The sequence below is a fragment of the Mangifera indica genome, chromosome 8 (assembly GCF_011075055.1).
Source record: "Mangifera indica cultivar Alphonso chromosome 8, CATAS_Mindica_2.1, whole genome shotgun sequence".
In the NCBI taxonomy this organism is placed as follows: Eukaryota; Viridiplantae; Streptophyta; class Magnoliopsida; order Sapindales; family Anacardiaceae; genus Mangifera; species Mangifera indica.
This window is the reverse complement of record NC_058144.1, coordinates 419,602-433,095: the sequence shown is the minus strand read 5'-3', so window position 1 is coordinate 433,095 and position 13,494 is coordinate 419,602. Positions and strand designations below refer to the sequence as shown.

Here is a 13,494-nt window from a genome sequence, read left to right as displayed (position 1 = left end):
TTTTAACGTTTGCATGGGAGGGTAACATTTGGTTTGATTTGGCTTTTCATTTTTCCTTTTTTTTGTTGCAGCTAGAGCTCAGCTATTTCCTGCTTAGTCCAAATACAGGTAAAATTGATTTGATAATTCAACTAATGCTATATTTTCAAGATTTCTCCTTAATCAAACTCATAAATATATATATATATATATATATATATATATATATATATATATATATATATATGTATATATATGTATATATAATGATTATTTATATATATATATAAAATAACTAATCATGTTACTAACTGTGATTCCACTCAAAAAAGGGATAAAAACTTCTCCATCTTGAAAGTTATATGATCATAAAGTGAATTAATTTTCGTCTTATCTCTTTCTTACAAACAATCATAAAATTATTATGTTATGTTTTAAACATATTTTTTGCAAAAGAGATTTTGAAAACACGCTTAGGGTTACAACCAAATTCTAGTGAAAATAGACGCAGGTTTTCGGAGTATTAAACGGAACCATTTTAAGCTTGTTATTGAAGAATTAATTTTCTCCATCAACAGGTTATAGAACAAGTACTTTGTTAGAGTGGCTAAGTGATATTCAATTTCTATTTATATTTCAATGCCATCTATAACCCCACCCTGATTCAGCATTTAATACTACCATTCCATTGAAACAACTGTCCTGTTTCTCTCTTTCTCCTATATCAGATGTACGTAGATGACAACTCTATAACTATTGCCGAATGCAATGGGAAGAAATGAGATTATAAATACACGACCTAAATAAATAGTGTAAGAATGCGTTGTTGTGGTGATATAGAGTGCCGTCGCTGACTGACTCTCCGACGAACAAGAGGGGTAGGTCCGCCACGATGCGATAATGATATACAGAAAGATTATTTGGGCCATCAAATTGATTCTATAAATAATTACTTTGCCTCGTACAGTCCCCATATGGGAGACAGACTCCATCCTTACACTCTTTCTTTCTTTATCTTCTCTTCGTTCAATTTTTTTACCACCTCAATATTTTCATCTATTTTTACTCCAAATGCAGCGAAGACCCGGGACCAGACAGCAGATGAATTAATAATGCAATTCCAAAAATGAATAGAAACACCTGCGCCTGTCCAAACTATCCCTGTAACTAAACAGTTACTTCTACCGGAAAATACCTTTTTTTAACTTAGTCGGATTATCCTTTTGCATCAAATACCTTTTGGATTTAACGGGACTCAATCAATCATATCAAATAAGAGATAACCTCAAAATAAAAGTATGAACCTATCATACCATACAGGAGAAAAACTCAGTTAAACGATTAATTTTACTGATATTATACCAAATAGGTTTAAAATCTGCCATTATTGCTTGGATGGGGCCAAAAATCCCAATTCCCTTTCAATTTTTCTTTCTGTGATTTCCAAACAGTAAAAAATAAAGACAGAAACTATTGACAATTTATATATTTTCCGGGGAAAAAATAAAAAAGAAAGGACAGTCCTTCCATAGGTCATTAATGTACTTTATATTGCTGGTAAGAAGAGGAAGAAGAAGAAAGCAGACAGTTCATAACTATGTTATTGACTGATAAGCTAGCTAATTCCCTGGACCTTTCATCAGTGACGTTTATTATCCAGTAGAGAAAAAAAGTGAACTTTGTGAAGCTGAAGATGAAGAAACTGCATTTGCTTGGCAAGGTCTTTGCTTGAAACAATCCAATGCCATTCGTGGCGGTGATACAGCAACTATGACCGATGATGACGAATGAACTCCTGAATCTGGAGGGGACCCTATACACAAAATGCATAAATGCTTACAAATTTTAGGTTTAAATAGAGAATTTCAGAATCCAGAAGAAGAAATATTATCATTAAGTTTATAATTTGGGGTTATATATATATACTTGCAAGATTCTCAGACGAATTGCAAGCTGCAGTTTCAAGCAGCTGTGGCTTTTGACCTTCTGGATTTGTTGTTGTTGTTGCTGAGATTTCCGCCTTCTACGATTGTGATCTGCCAATCTCTTTCTACAGCTGCGTTTTCCATTATCGAACTCCGAGAGAAGATGGAATCTATTTTAATTTCCAAAATGCAGTTTCAGATAAACAGATATTATGAATGCATGTAGGGACGTAAAACGGAAATGGCAGAATTTTTTTTACGGACGTTAATGCCTTCGGGATCACCACATGTACTACAAGAAAGAAATCAATCTTGGGCAGTAATTGACTGATTATTGCACCGGATTATGAGTAAACAGAAGTAATACGGAAAATGAAAATGCATGGGGAGGGTAAATTTGCCAAAACGAAAAAAAAAAAAACCTGCTACATTGTTGGCAGAAACGCTGAGTCAACCCAGCAGCAATCACGGTGGAGGCCTTGGAGTGGAACTCGCAGACCTTGTGACGACGGTGGTAATGCTTAGCCTGGGTCAGATCGGCATTACAGCCCTGGGCTTGGCACCTGGGCGAGTTAGAAAGACCGGGTTCGCCTGGCCTGGACCTACGGTAAAGCCGGTTCACAAAATCATCATCAGCTGAAGAGAAGTAAGTTCTTCCACCCAAGTTCAACCCAATCCTCGAAGCAAAATCGATTGGTCGAGAAACTTCTTCACTTTTGGGGAAAACAAAGTAACCGCCTCCACCTCCACTAGACACCTGGTCCATGGAAAGCATACTGGGGTGGTGTGAGGGAGCGTAGGGGGACGCGCCGCCATATGCGCGTGGATCAAAGAGTGAAGGAGCATTATGGGGATGTTGATGGTGGTAGAAGGTGTTGTTAGAAGGCGGTTGAGGAAAGAAGTTGTTGTCAGTGAAGGATTGTTGAGAGGTGAAGTGGGTTTGGCTTGGTTCTTGAGTGGGTTCATCTCCAGTTAACATAATTGTCTCTGGGTTTCCCCATTGATAGTCCAACATATTTACAGCGGAAAGTCCGCGAGAAAAAAACTGCGTCGTCTAGTTGTACTACTTATGAGAGCTCTTGATCTGTGACATTAAGAAGAGTCAGCTTTCACGAAGATATATATATTATCGAAGAGACAAGCTGGTTGGTTTGGTTGTTCAGGAGTATTAGGGTAAGCAGTTGAACTCACCTATGGCAGAATGGAACTCATTGAAGAAGAAGAAGCGATGCTAATTTCGAAACCCTAGCTCGCCATTTGGGCAGTCCAGTCCACTCTTTTCTTTGCCGTAGACAATAAGCTTCTCTGTTTGTCTTTTTAAAATTTCTCTCTCTTCAGCCCATTCCTGACTTCCTCTTTTAACATAACCATATAAATTCCCAAACAACTCTTCTCTTTTCTCTCTCTATGAAAGAGACACTGTCTCGGAGAGAAACAGACTTGTAGGTGATTGGCCGAGCGTACAACTAAGTTTAATCAATATATTAAAATTTGGACTGTCATGTTGATGTTTTTCCAATGGAGATTAAAATGTAGAGAGACAAAAAATCTTTTAAATTAATCAGAAATATTTATTATTTCTGTGTAAAAAAAAGAGTTGTTCGGGTTTAAACAACCCGATTCGGATGTGAAAACATTGAGTTTAACCCTCATACTAGTTTTACAATTTTACCCATTATTTTCTGTGTAAAAGTAAATGAAGTGTAAGGTCTTGTGCATCCTGGTCCAACAAGTTAGGACGAATGGCAACAGAGATGCCACAAGTTGTACCATAAGCCTGTGGTTTTCATTTCTCTACAGTCTAGGGCCACGTCGTTCTTCTTAGGCCAAAAGGCTTAATCGCAGCAAGATATAGTGAAGTTGTAAATTCATATCTTTCAATTTTTTAAAATTTAAATATTTACTTATTACTCAATTTTTATTACAATTTTTTTGTTAGAGTAAAGATTAAACCATTATATTATCAAAAATATTAAAAAATATATAATTTTATCTAAATTTTCTTTAGATTTTAAAAATTAACATTTTATTCTAGCCTCAATTTTTTCAGTTTTAAAAAAATAACATTTTTTCCTCTAAATTCCTAAGTTTCATTCTTTCTCTCCAGTGACGATCTAGTTATAATGACTCATCTTTGATGACCATCCAATTAAGATAGTTCATCTTTAATAGTTGTTTTTTCATCTTGGTAAAAAAAAAAAGACATTTCTTCTTCTTTTCGTTGATGGAGACGAAGAGACGATACTGAAATGAGCCGCAATAGCTGAATGTTGGCTGGAGATGAGCTGTAGTAGTCAGATTATCACCGGAGAGGAAGAACAAAACTTAGGGATTTTTTTTTTTTTTGAGGGGGAAAATGTTACTTTTCAAAATTGAAAAAGTTGAGATTGGAGTAAAATGTTAATTTTCAAAACTTGGGGGGTGAAAATGTGATAGAAATATGATTTTTATAATATTTCTAATAAAATAATAGTTTTACCCTTAGTTCTAATATAAATTATGTGATAGGTCAGTATTTAGGTTTTTGAAAATTGATTGATATGAGTTTGAGATTTCACTGTACCTTTGGTGGGAATAAGTCTTTTGGCCTTCTTCTTATTTTTAAAGCAAATAAATAAACTCGGGGTCCACATGCCCAAGTCGGAATATGAATAGAGCCGAACCCATACACTTTTAGATTCAAATTTGATTTGAATATAATAATAAGAGGATTTAAGTTTAATTCAAATTTGCCGTGTTGAAATTAAATACAATTTAATGATGTTTGGTTTCTAAGTTCAAAATGTGACGTTTAACTCAAATTTATAACTTAAATTTATAACTCAAGTTTATGGATTATTGATAAAATAAAGTCATTTTGTCAATTATTTGATATAACTTAAATTGAATTATAAGTTAAGTACGAACCGATTTAAACTATGTCTCTTCAATTCAAGTTTGACTCAATTTAAAAAATAAGTCAATATTATCAAACTGAGCTCAACTTAAACCAATTAGAGTTGAATTAAATAAACTCAATTTGAGTCTCACCTTAATCAAACGTGATTATATGATTTTTATTTGCTTGTTCACCCAAATTTTATTTTCTAGCCTATTATAAACAGCCAAACAACCATTTCCCACCTAAACTTTGATGAACTAACAGTTTATCACTTTTAAATTTGAAGAGTCTATTTTCCTATTTGTCAATTCAGTTAGTAAAAACCATTATTTAAAAAGACAAAAAATCATTTTGTCTTAAATTCTCTAAAATCATATTATGTCCTAACATCTATTAGATATGTGAAAGAAGTGATAACAATTTTCCAATTGAAAAGTCCATTTACTTTATTTAAAAAATTATTATTATTATTATTATTTTTTTAATCCATGTTTCTTTCTTTCTCCCCCTTTTTATTCATTTCTAGTCCAATGACGAAACTAGGGATGACAATTTGGATCCGACTTTAGGGACCCCGACCCTCCCCGACCCTAACAGGGAGGGGATTCCCCGATAAAAACGGGGAAAGGGGCGGGGATGGGGACAAAAAAAAATCCCCGTAATCGGCGACGGGGATACATGTGTCCCCGCCCCGCCCCGCCCCGTCCCTCCCCTCCCCATCCCCTCCCCACCCCCTAAATCTAATATATTAATATAATAATTTCTAAACTATTAAGTTTTAGAAATTTTTATATTATGATTTATTAAAACTATAACTTTAATTTTACTAATTTTTGAATTATCAATTATTAGCTTTTACTAATTTCTAAACTATTAATCTAATATATTAAAAAAAACCTAGAATTTCATTATCATAAAATGTAAATACACCAAATTAATTTTATTTCAACTTCAAAATTTAGTTAGTCAATCCACTAGGTTTTACACACAAAAAATAATAAATTATAAACTTAATAAAATCAATTGAAGTGAATGAAAAGTGTTAAATTTAATGTTATTATAAAATTACCCTAAATCACATACATGAAGAGTTACTAATGAAGAGATTGATTATTGCATATTGTTAGATTTTATGAAAACTTTATATTTGAACTAAAATAACAAAGAATATTTTATAGCTCTTGTAGCAAGTGATATTTTGGAAAAATATGATTTATTTTATTTATTGAAATATATAAAAGAATTAAAATTTATATTTATGGGTATGGGGAAGGGATTTTTCCCTGCGGGGACGGGGCGGGGATGGGGAGGGGATTTTTCTCTACGGGGACGGAGAGAGGATTTTTCCCCACGAGGACGGGGAGGGGATTTTCCTCCGCGGGGAGGGGACGGGGATTATTTTTTATCCCCGCAACGGGGACGGGGACGGGGATTGATATCCCCTCCCCGCCCCTCCCCATTGCCATCCCTAGACGAAACATACTACAAAATTAAGAAAGCTAGTGCATTGACAAACATTCTCACAAATGTATTTGAGAATGCATATTAATATTTTTTAAATATATTTGCATTAAAATGAAAAACTCTAATAATAGGTTGTTAGGTCAATGTCATTGAAGTTTATTATGTTTGGTGTCGAACTCCATAAAAGAGAGTTTTTAGTAAAATAATAATAATAATAATAAGGCCAAAGGACTTATTGCTCTCCCCCACCCCTTGACTTCTTAGGTTTTTCTTCGTTAATTTTGAAAATCTCATTTATTCACTTATAAATGGTTAAAATTAATCGAGTCCATTAGGTATATCATTTTTCTCTCATAAACTGTAAAAACTAATAATTTTCTTCCAACCTAAGTTTTAAAAATTGTATTTTTCTCTTAGGGTTTTCAAATTTTCAAACCTAATTTTTATGACAACGAAGACGACATTGTTGACGATCTCCAGACATAGTCTCATCCTCTCCAACGCACCCTCCTTCTGGTCATCCTCCTTGATGTCGTTGTCGAGAAAGACGTCTAAAAGGACAACCAGAAGGAGAGCTCATCGGAGAGGATGAGACCATGCCTGGAGATCATAGACAATATTGTATTTGTCGTCGAAAAAATTAAATATGAAAGTTTGAAAACCTTAAGAGGAAAATACAGTTTTTAAAATTTTGGGTTGAAAGAAAGTTGTTAATTTTTAGAGTTTATGAAAAAAATAAAATAAAATTTAAGTTTATTTTTAATATTAAGTATAAAATAATAATTTTGTATTTAGAATTAACAAATTTAAATAGTTATAAGTGAATAAATAAGATTTTTAAAATTAAGGGTTTAGAGATACTTTGAGGGGTGGGGGAGGAGTGCTTTGGCCTAATAATAATTGTACTTTGAATTTTAAATTTATCATGTTCAACATTTACTCTTCAACCTGAGCAAAATAAAAAAAGAGTTTAAAGGTGGTGAAAATTGTACCGGTAGATATCTGCAAATTGTACTGGAACTACAGTAAAAATACTTAACTGCAGATCTGCTCCTAACGGGTAGGATTTGGTTTGCTTTTTCCTGACAGTATTAATCTTCAACAAACATGGAAGAACTCAGACACTTTATTTGAAATTGAAGGATGGATCTATCTTCTAAAGGAAAAATTGTATATAGATGAAAGGATCCATTATTTTGTAACAACCATCAATACTTTTCTATTTTTACACACGTAAATAATATACCAGTACCAGTACCGGTACCACTGGATATAAAATTTTGAGCCAAGGGCGAATTACTCTAAAAACACACGAATTGGCTATTTGTGCCGAGTTGCACTGACAATCGGGTGTAATAATAGGCTTCATTATTCCTGATGGCCACGAATGAAACACGTGTGATGTGCTTAGACATTCGTAGTAAATCGCAACAAACAAACAGATTGACGATGCCAGCGAATGAATGATGAGAGGGCAATTGCTGTAAATAAAGGAAAAAACAAGGGGTAAATGGTTAAAAAAAAGTGACAGAATTATTATTTTGGAGAGAGATCAGTTCATCTGATCTCTTTTAATAAAATTGTATATTAATTTAAATTTAATTCTAATTTAAATTAACTTTAAACTTAATTCAACTCTGCCCACATAAATAAAAGTAACAGGCGCAGCAATGCGTGTAAAATTGGTGTGTGAATAAATGAAACAGAGACGGAGTCAATTAATACAGAGAGGAGAAGAGTACAGTACAAGTCTGGTGGGATTGGGTGAAAAACTGACAAATTAGTTGACTCTTCTGAAGTGACATTGTAGGCAAGGCATTCATAGTCAAATATGCCATGACATGTCCTGATAGAGGTTTTGATATGTACAAGGGCACATTAGTTAAAATTTGATTTACTGATTAATTTGATTATTAAAATTAGATAAGAATTTTTGTTTTATATATATATATATATATATATATTATAAAATTTTCAAGGAGAATTATTAATTTTCTTACTCTTAAAACTCCATTAACAGTCCAATCTTAATTATAGGAATATTCATAAATCACAATATTCTTTTCCGTCTATTATCCATAAAATACATGGATAAAATAAAATCCTTACCGAAGTGAAGCTGGGTTACCCTTTAAATGCCTAAATAGTCATAATTAGTGGCAGTAAATTATTGGTCAGCAAAGGTGAAAAATAGAAGAAAAGAAGACGAAATTTGGGGCACAACAGTCCACCAATTTTTTACGCCTTCTTTCTGCCTTGTCAACATCGCACCACCCAGAGAACTTTAGCACTAATGCGACTCATTTTTGAGCCAAACATAAATACAAGCCTCCATCAGCTCAAATCTGTTGCTGCTGTAAACAACTATCACCTGTAATTTTAAGGCCTTTTTTTGGGCCCCAATAAACATAATTAAACTAGTATAAAGCCGTTGGCATGCCAATGACTCATTTTGAAATGAATTACCACCGTTTATAACCTTGCAGAGAAGCTAGCAGTTCTGGGCATTTCATTTTGTTCCACACGAACTTACTGTTGCACCATAATTTGACGCCTTCACAACAAAAGCACAAACGTGTTAACAAAGAAATAAAAGGTGAATCCTCAGAATCTTGTCTAACGTCAAAATCATCAAAATCTGTGCATCTTCAGCCAGTCTTAACTATTGCCGTGCTCTCTGAAATAAAAAGGGAAAAACATTTATGAGAAATAAAATCTAGATCAACAACACATAAATCATAACCTAAAGATAGAAATATGAATAAATTCGTGTTAAGCTGAGCCCAACAAATGTTAGTTTGAAGTTTGAACTTAACTTGATCCTAAAAAAGTCAATTCAAGATCGTATTCAATTCATTCAAGTAATGATAAGTTCATCGAAGAAAAATAAAACAGAAAGCCTAAGCCGACTCAAATCATTTCCAACCCTAATCATAAAGGCACACATGTATATCTTCAAGATTTAGTTCACAAGCATCGAGTGTAAGATTTTTGGAAAGGAAAGAAGATAGTCACATGATTTCAAGGAAAACCCAAAAATCCCTCCTATGTTAAAATAAATTTAGGGAAAATTGAGGACTTTCCTCTAATATCTAAGGCCCTATTATGACACTTGCTTTTCTTAAGCAAGGAGAAATCTTGCGTTTTACATTTACTGTTACTCAAAACTTTATCAATGTTTTAAGTTTAGAGACAACAAAGGAGTCAACAATAAGAGATAGAGTGTAAGGGTGAGGATAAGCCATGTGAAACAACTAAGGAGAACAATTTTCTTAAGGCCATCTAGATCATGTGGAGAGTCAGTAAACAGGACCACATAAAAACATGCAGAAAATGATGTTATATGGTATAATGCTCGATCTGTCCCCACGAAACTTCCATACTTATAGTTAAGAGTATAAAACAAAATGGTCCCAGAGCTGACCAAGCTTTTCTTACACTTTATTTAAGTAGTGAGGAAGAAACTGCTGCATAGGAGTCGAAAAGGGGACAACCAAAATGTACTTTCACCACTAACTCAACTATCACATTTATGCAGATTTTCAAGGCCTAGGAAAAAACTTTCAAAAAATTCTTCATACAGAAACAGAGTCCTGTGCTACATATACTATCAAGTCAAGTTTGCTCATAATCCTCTGTGCAGGCAAGGAACACTGGAGATTTCAGTATCCAAGTCTAGACCAACAGTTATGATATGAACTAAATATAGCAGGCATCCTTTGGATGGTAAGAAATTGAAAACAAAAATGTAACAATTCTTCAATGCATCCTGCAGTCAGAAAACTACAAACTCATTTTTAAACCCTACACATTTCAAAAGCAAAGATGATGCATTTAAAGCATTTTGACAGGTGTCAATAATGATTAACCATGAGTAGCTATACAAACATGAAACACTAATAATTAGAAAGTAGAATATACACAGAAGAAGTTCTAGATATTCCATCATAATCAATAGGGACATGAAAAAGATGTGATTTCTAGCCCTATGGGCTACAAATATAGTGGAAATTATTCAATACCTAATTGGTGACCATGATGTTGTAATTGTCACTTAAACATAAAGGACTAAGTTCAATATTTTCACCTCAGTTTGAGTGACATGGGAACAGATACAGTTGGTAGAAAAGAAAAATGAGACCAAATAATAAAGAGGTAGACTATAATTTCCACAGGAATGACTTACTTTGGTTTGTCTGACAAGGCTACTAGAGATCGGAGCACACCAGGACTGATCTTGTCAGCAAGGGCACCTTTTTCTGAGATATGAAATGACTTCTCCTTCACATAGCTTTGCAATTTTTTTGCTTCATAATCAAGTCGTTTTTGATCTGCTTTAAAATAAAGATATTATAACAGTAGAAATAACAGCAGAAGAACAATATAGCAGAAAACAAAATAACAGTAGAAGAATAACATTGAACATAAGAAGACATCTAACTAGTACTAAATGAACTTGGCATTTTGGCGGCATTTCAATGCATCAAAGCATATACCTCGCACGGTAATTTATTATAAAAGATATGTGTTACTTTTTCAAAAAATTTTGCAACGAACAAAGGATGGAAGTGATTCCCCGAATAAAAATAAAAGAGAACAAAGTAGGCAAGGCATTTAATTATTTTAGCAACTTTATGTCAGCGAAGAAATGGCCTTCCAGAATGCTCCCTTTTCTTAAAACCAAAATCCAGGAAGACCAGTGAACTGCCATGCATGGAATTCAATTGAGTTCAATATATTTGTGTAGTTTCATCTAAGAAGCCTTTCCATTACCCTTAACTAATCCTTGCAGGGGGTACCGAAAGAAAGCCCATATCGTCATTCTTTGACATGCAAGACAGATGTTAATATTAAAGTGACAATCAGTTAGATAATAAATAATTTTACAGAAACTTACCTACTAACCGGCGACCAAGGATGGTAGCCTTCACGAGAAACTATGATTCAAATAAATAAATATAATTGCAAACAGAAACTTAAAATCCATACTATCCCTTGTAATCTTTAGGGGTGGCAGGGGACCTAGATTCCATACTTTTCTGTGATAATCTTCAGGGTGGCTAGGGATCTTTAGAATGTCAGACAATCATCTGCTTAACTGTTTGATTATCAATATATTTTAGTCATTATTTAAGCATTATTGATCATGCCACTGACTTCTCAAAATTCCAACAAACTCTTTCAAGTAAAAATCATGCATGCCAACCTTGAAAACCAAAATGCTCACAAAATCACCAGTCAAATTTATCCTTAAATCAAGTTAGATAGCATATTTTTCCTAGCATTTTAAAAAGTTGTACTCAATAAATAACCATGCAAACTAGGAAAAAGAAAATACCACTTCATATATAAACTGATAACAATTTTCGAAACTAATTTAAACTCATTATTCAATTACACTGAGAAGTTTCAAGAAGACACCTGTCTCCAAAATAGTATGGGCAGCATGAAATGGAATTCTAGCAAAGATATCAGTTCCTGGGAACATCATCCATGTGTGCTCACTTGCGTCATGGTCACCACAGCTTGCACATACCTCCTTCACCAAAGGCCTTGATCCAGGATTCCCGATATCCTTCATTATTGACTCAAAAGGAGACGGAATACTAGTTTTCATTGTCCTAGCCCTCTTCCTCAAAGCTGTTAGTGTTTCCCTGTTCCCATTCCTCACTTTATCATTTTCAACTAACTGAAATTTAATAAGCAGGAATAAGTGAAATCCCATTTGTGGCTCAAGAAATCAAGGGAGAAAATATAACAGATGTTGTATTCATGATAATACTCCAACAATTCCAGAAAATCCAAAACCCAGCCACCCAAAGTGGTTGTATCAGGCTCACATATAAACACATAAGTGAAATCCCATTCGTTGCTCAAGAAAATCAAGGGAAATAAAAGATAAGAGATGTTGTATTCATGACAATACTTTAAGTCCAGAAAGTAAAAAACCCAGTCATACAAAGTGGTTGTATCAGGCTCATATATAAATATATCACGGTTTCTTGATCCTTCACCCCTGTTAAAAAAAATTCCACTATCCCAACTTAAAAAATTTTCAACTTCTTTTTGAGAGGCCAAATATTTTAATTTCAGATATCATAAAGAAAGTTCATAGCTGCTGTCAGAAAATCATTTTACTTCCACACATTCTTCAGCAAGCAAACAGAGAACGGGAGTTCAAACAAATATGTCTAACTTGTGTTAAGAAAACAGAACATGTTTGGTTGGAATTACCTGATGTCGGGCTAGAAGAAGATGCTCAGCTTCAGTTTCAAGCTCAATCAAACTTTGCTGGAATTGCCTTATAGTCTCATCCATTTTTCACTCGTCAATATATTTATCGCCTGATTGTTCATTCAGACATCTTCCCCATTAGAAAAGTTGAAACAAACACTCAACCAACTTACAGTAGCTTCAAAATTTACTTGACTCACTTTTTAAATCTACAAGAAACAATATGTTTGCTTTCTAAATTTTTTTCAGATGAATTGCAGCAAGAGCTATGTATGTTGACTATAAATTCAAGTGAAAAGCACATATCGATTCGAATCCTCATACAAAAGATAAGGAGAGAGATTAAAAATAGAAAATAACAAATTAATTATGAACTGAGCCAAGAATAGGTAAAACAAATATTTATTATTGATACATGATACCTTCCGTATACTTACCCAAAACCCTTTTAATCCAAAAATATTCCTACACTTTAAGAGAGAACATAAATACTGAGATAGAAATTCAAAGACATAAAAGACAAGTACAAAAATTTCTACATAAACATGCACCCTCTACGCAAAATCACAACACCCACGTCTTCAAATGCAAAATAAACTGAATTTAAAAGCCAATAAAAATTAAATTACCGAGGCGTGGCGTGGAACAGCGAAGAGGATTCAAATCAGGGACAAGAAAAAAAGGAAGGTAAAACTCTTAAACCGTTTCTTTCTATCGCAGGCGCTAAATGCACTTCTTTTATAGTCCTAAATGGCAGGGAGATGATTTTGAAACGTACGCGCGAATTCTTACGGTTGATTGCAAGATTTCCCCCACTCAGTGAATCTGAGCCTGATCTAGAGAATTCCATCAAACCCGGTCTCTTGCCCGTCCCTGAGTGGGGGAAATTTTGGGGCGGGTGGTTATGAACGCAAAGCATCCCGGTCTCGGGTGGCTTTTTAAAAAAATAAAAAATGATAAAATTATTTTTAATAATATCCCTTTGCATGGTTTTAGTACAGGGCATGTGAA

The 13,494-nt window shown here is 33.9% G+C and overlaps 2 protein-coding genes across 3 annotated transcripts; both read right to left on the bottom strand.

Moving 5' to 3' along the window:
* Nucleotides 1-1,437: 1,437 nt before the first annotated feature.
* On the bottom strand, nt 1,438-3,363 carry LOC123222797 (squamosa promoter-binding-like protein 8). The gene is given in 5 exon segments (XM_044645762.1): nt 1,438-1,792; nt 1,906-1,969; nt 1,972-2,074; nt 2,327-2,988; nt 3,096-3,363. Coding segments are annotated over 4 exon segments (921 nt in total). The 5' UTR covers nt 2,920-2,988; nt 3,096-3,363; the 3' UTR covers nt 1,438-1,631.
* A 5,169-nt stretch (nt 3,364-8,532) lies between these two features.
* LOC123223336 lies at nt 8,533-13,407 on the bottom strand. 2 transcript variants are annotated; one of them, XM_044646488.1, is made up of 6 exons: nt 13,113-13,407; nt 12,921-12,953; nt 12,484-12,593; nt 11,671-11,938; nt 10,436-10,580; nt 8,533-8,926 (listed from the first exon to the last, which is right to left on the bottom strand). In XM_044646488.1, exons 3-6 carry the CDS (start codon nt 12,565-12,567, stop codon nt 8,908-8,910), a joined length of 516 nt encoding a protein of 171 aa, XP_044502423.1. In that variant the 5' UTR covers nt 12,568-12,593; nt 12,921-12,953; nt 13,113-13,407; the 3' UTR covers nt 8,533-8,907. The 2 variants fall into 2 exon arrangements, with proteins under 2 accessions (XP_044502423.1, XP_044502422.1); XM_044646487.1 differs by lacking the exon at nt 12,921-12,953 and having other exon boundaries at nt 13,113-13,405.
* Between the last annotated feature and the right edge of the window lie 87 nt (nt 13,408-13,494).

Bases quoted from the DNA above. Each gene is read 5' to 3' on its own strand.
- LOC123223336 (XM_044646488.1), bottom strand. From the start codon at position 12,567: ATGGATGAGACTATAAGGCAATTCCAGCAAAGTTTGATTGAGCTTGAA. The intron at 11,939-12,483 runs GTAATTCCAACC...ATTAAATTTCAG, and splicing joins TTCTTCTAGCCCGACATCAG to TTAGTTGAAAATGATAAAGT. The intron at 10,581-11,670 runs GTGTCTTCTTGA...ATTTTAAAGCAG, and splicing joins CCATACTATTTTGGAGACAG to ATCAAAAACGACTTGATTAT.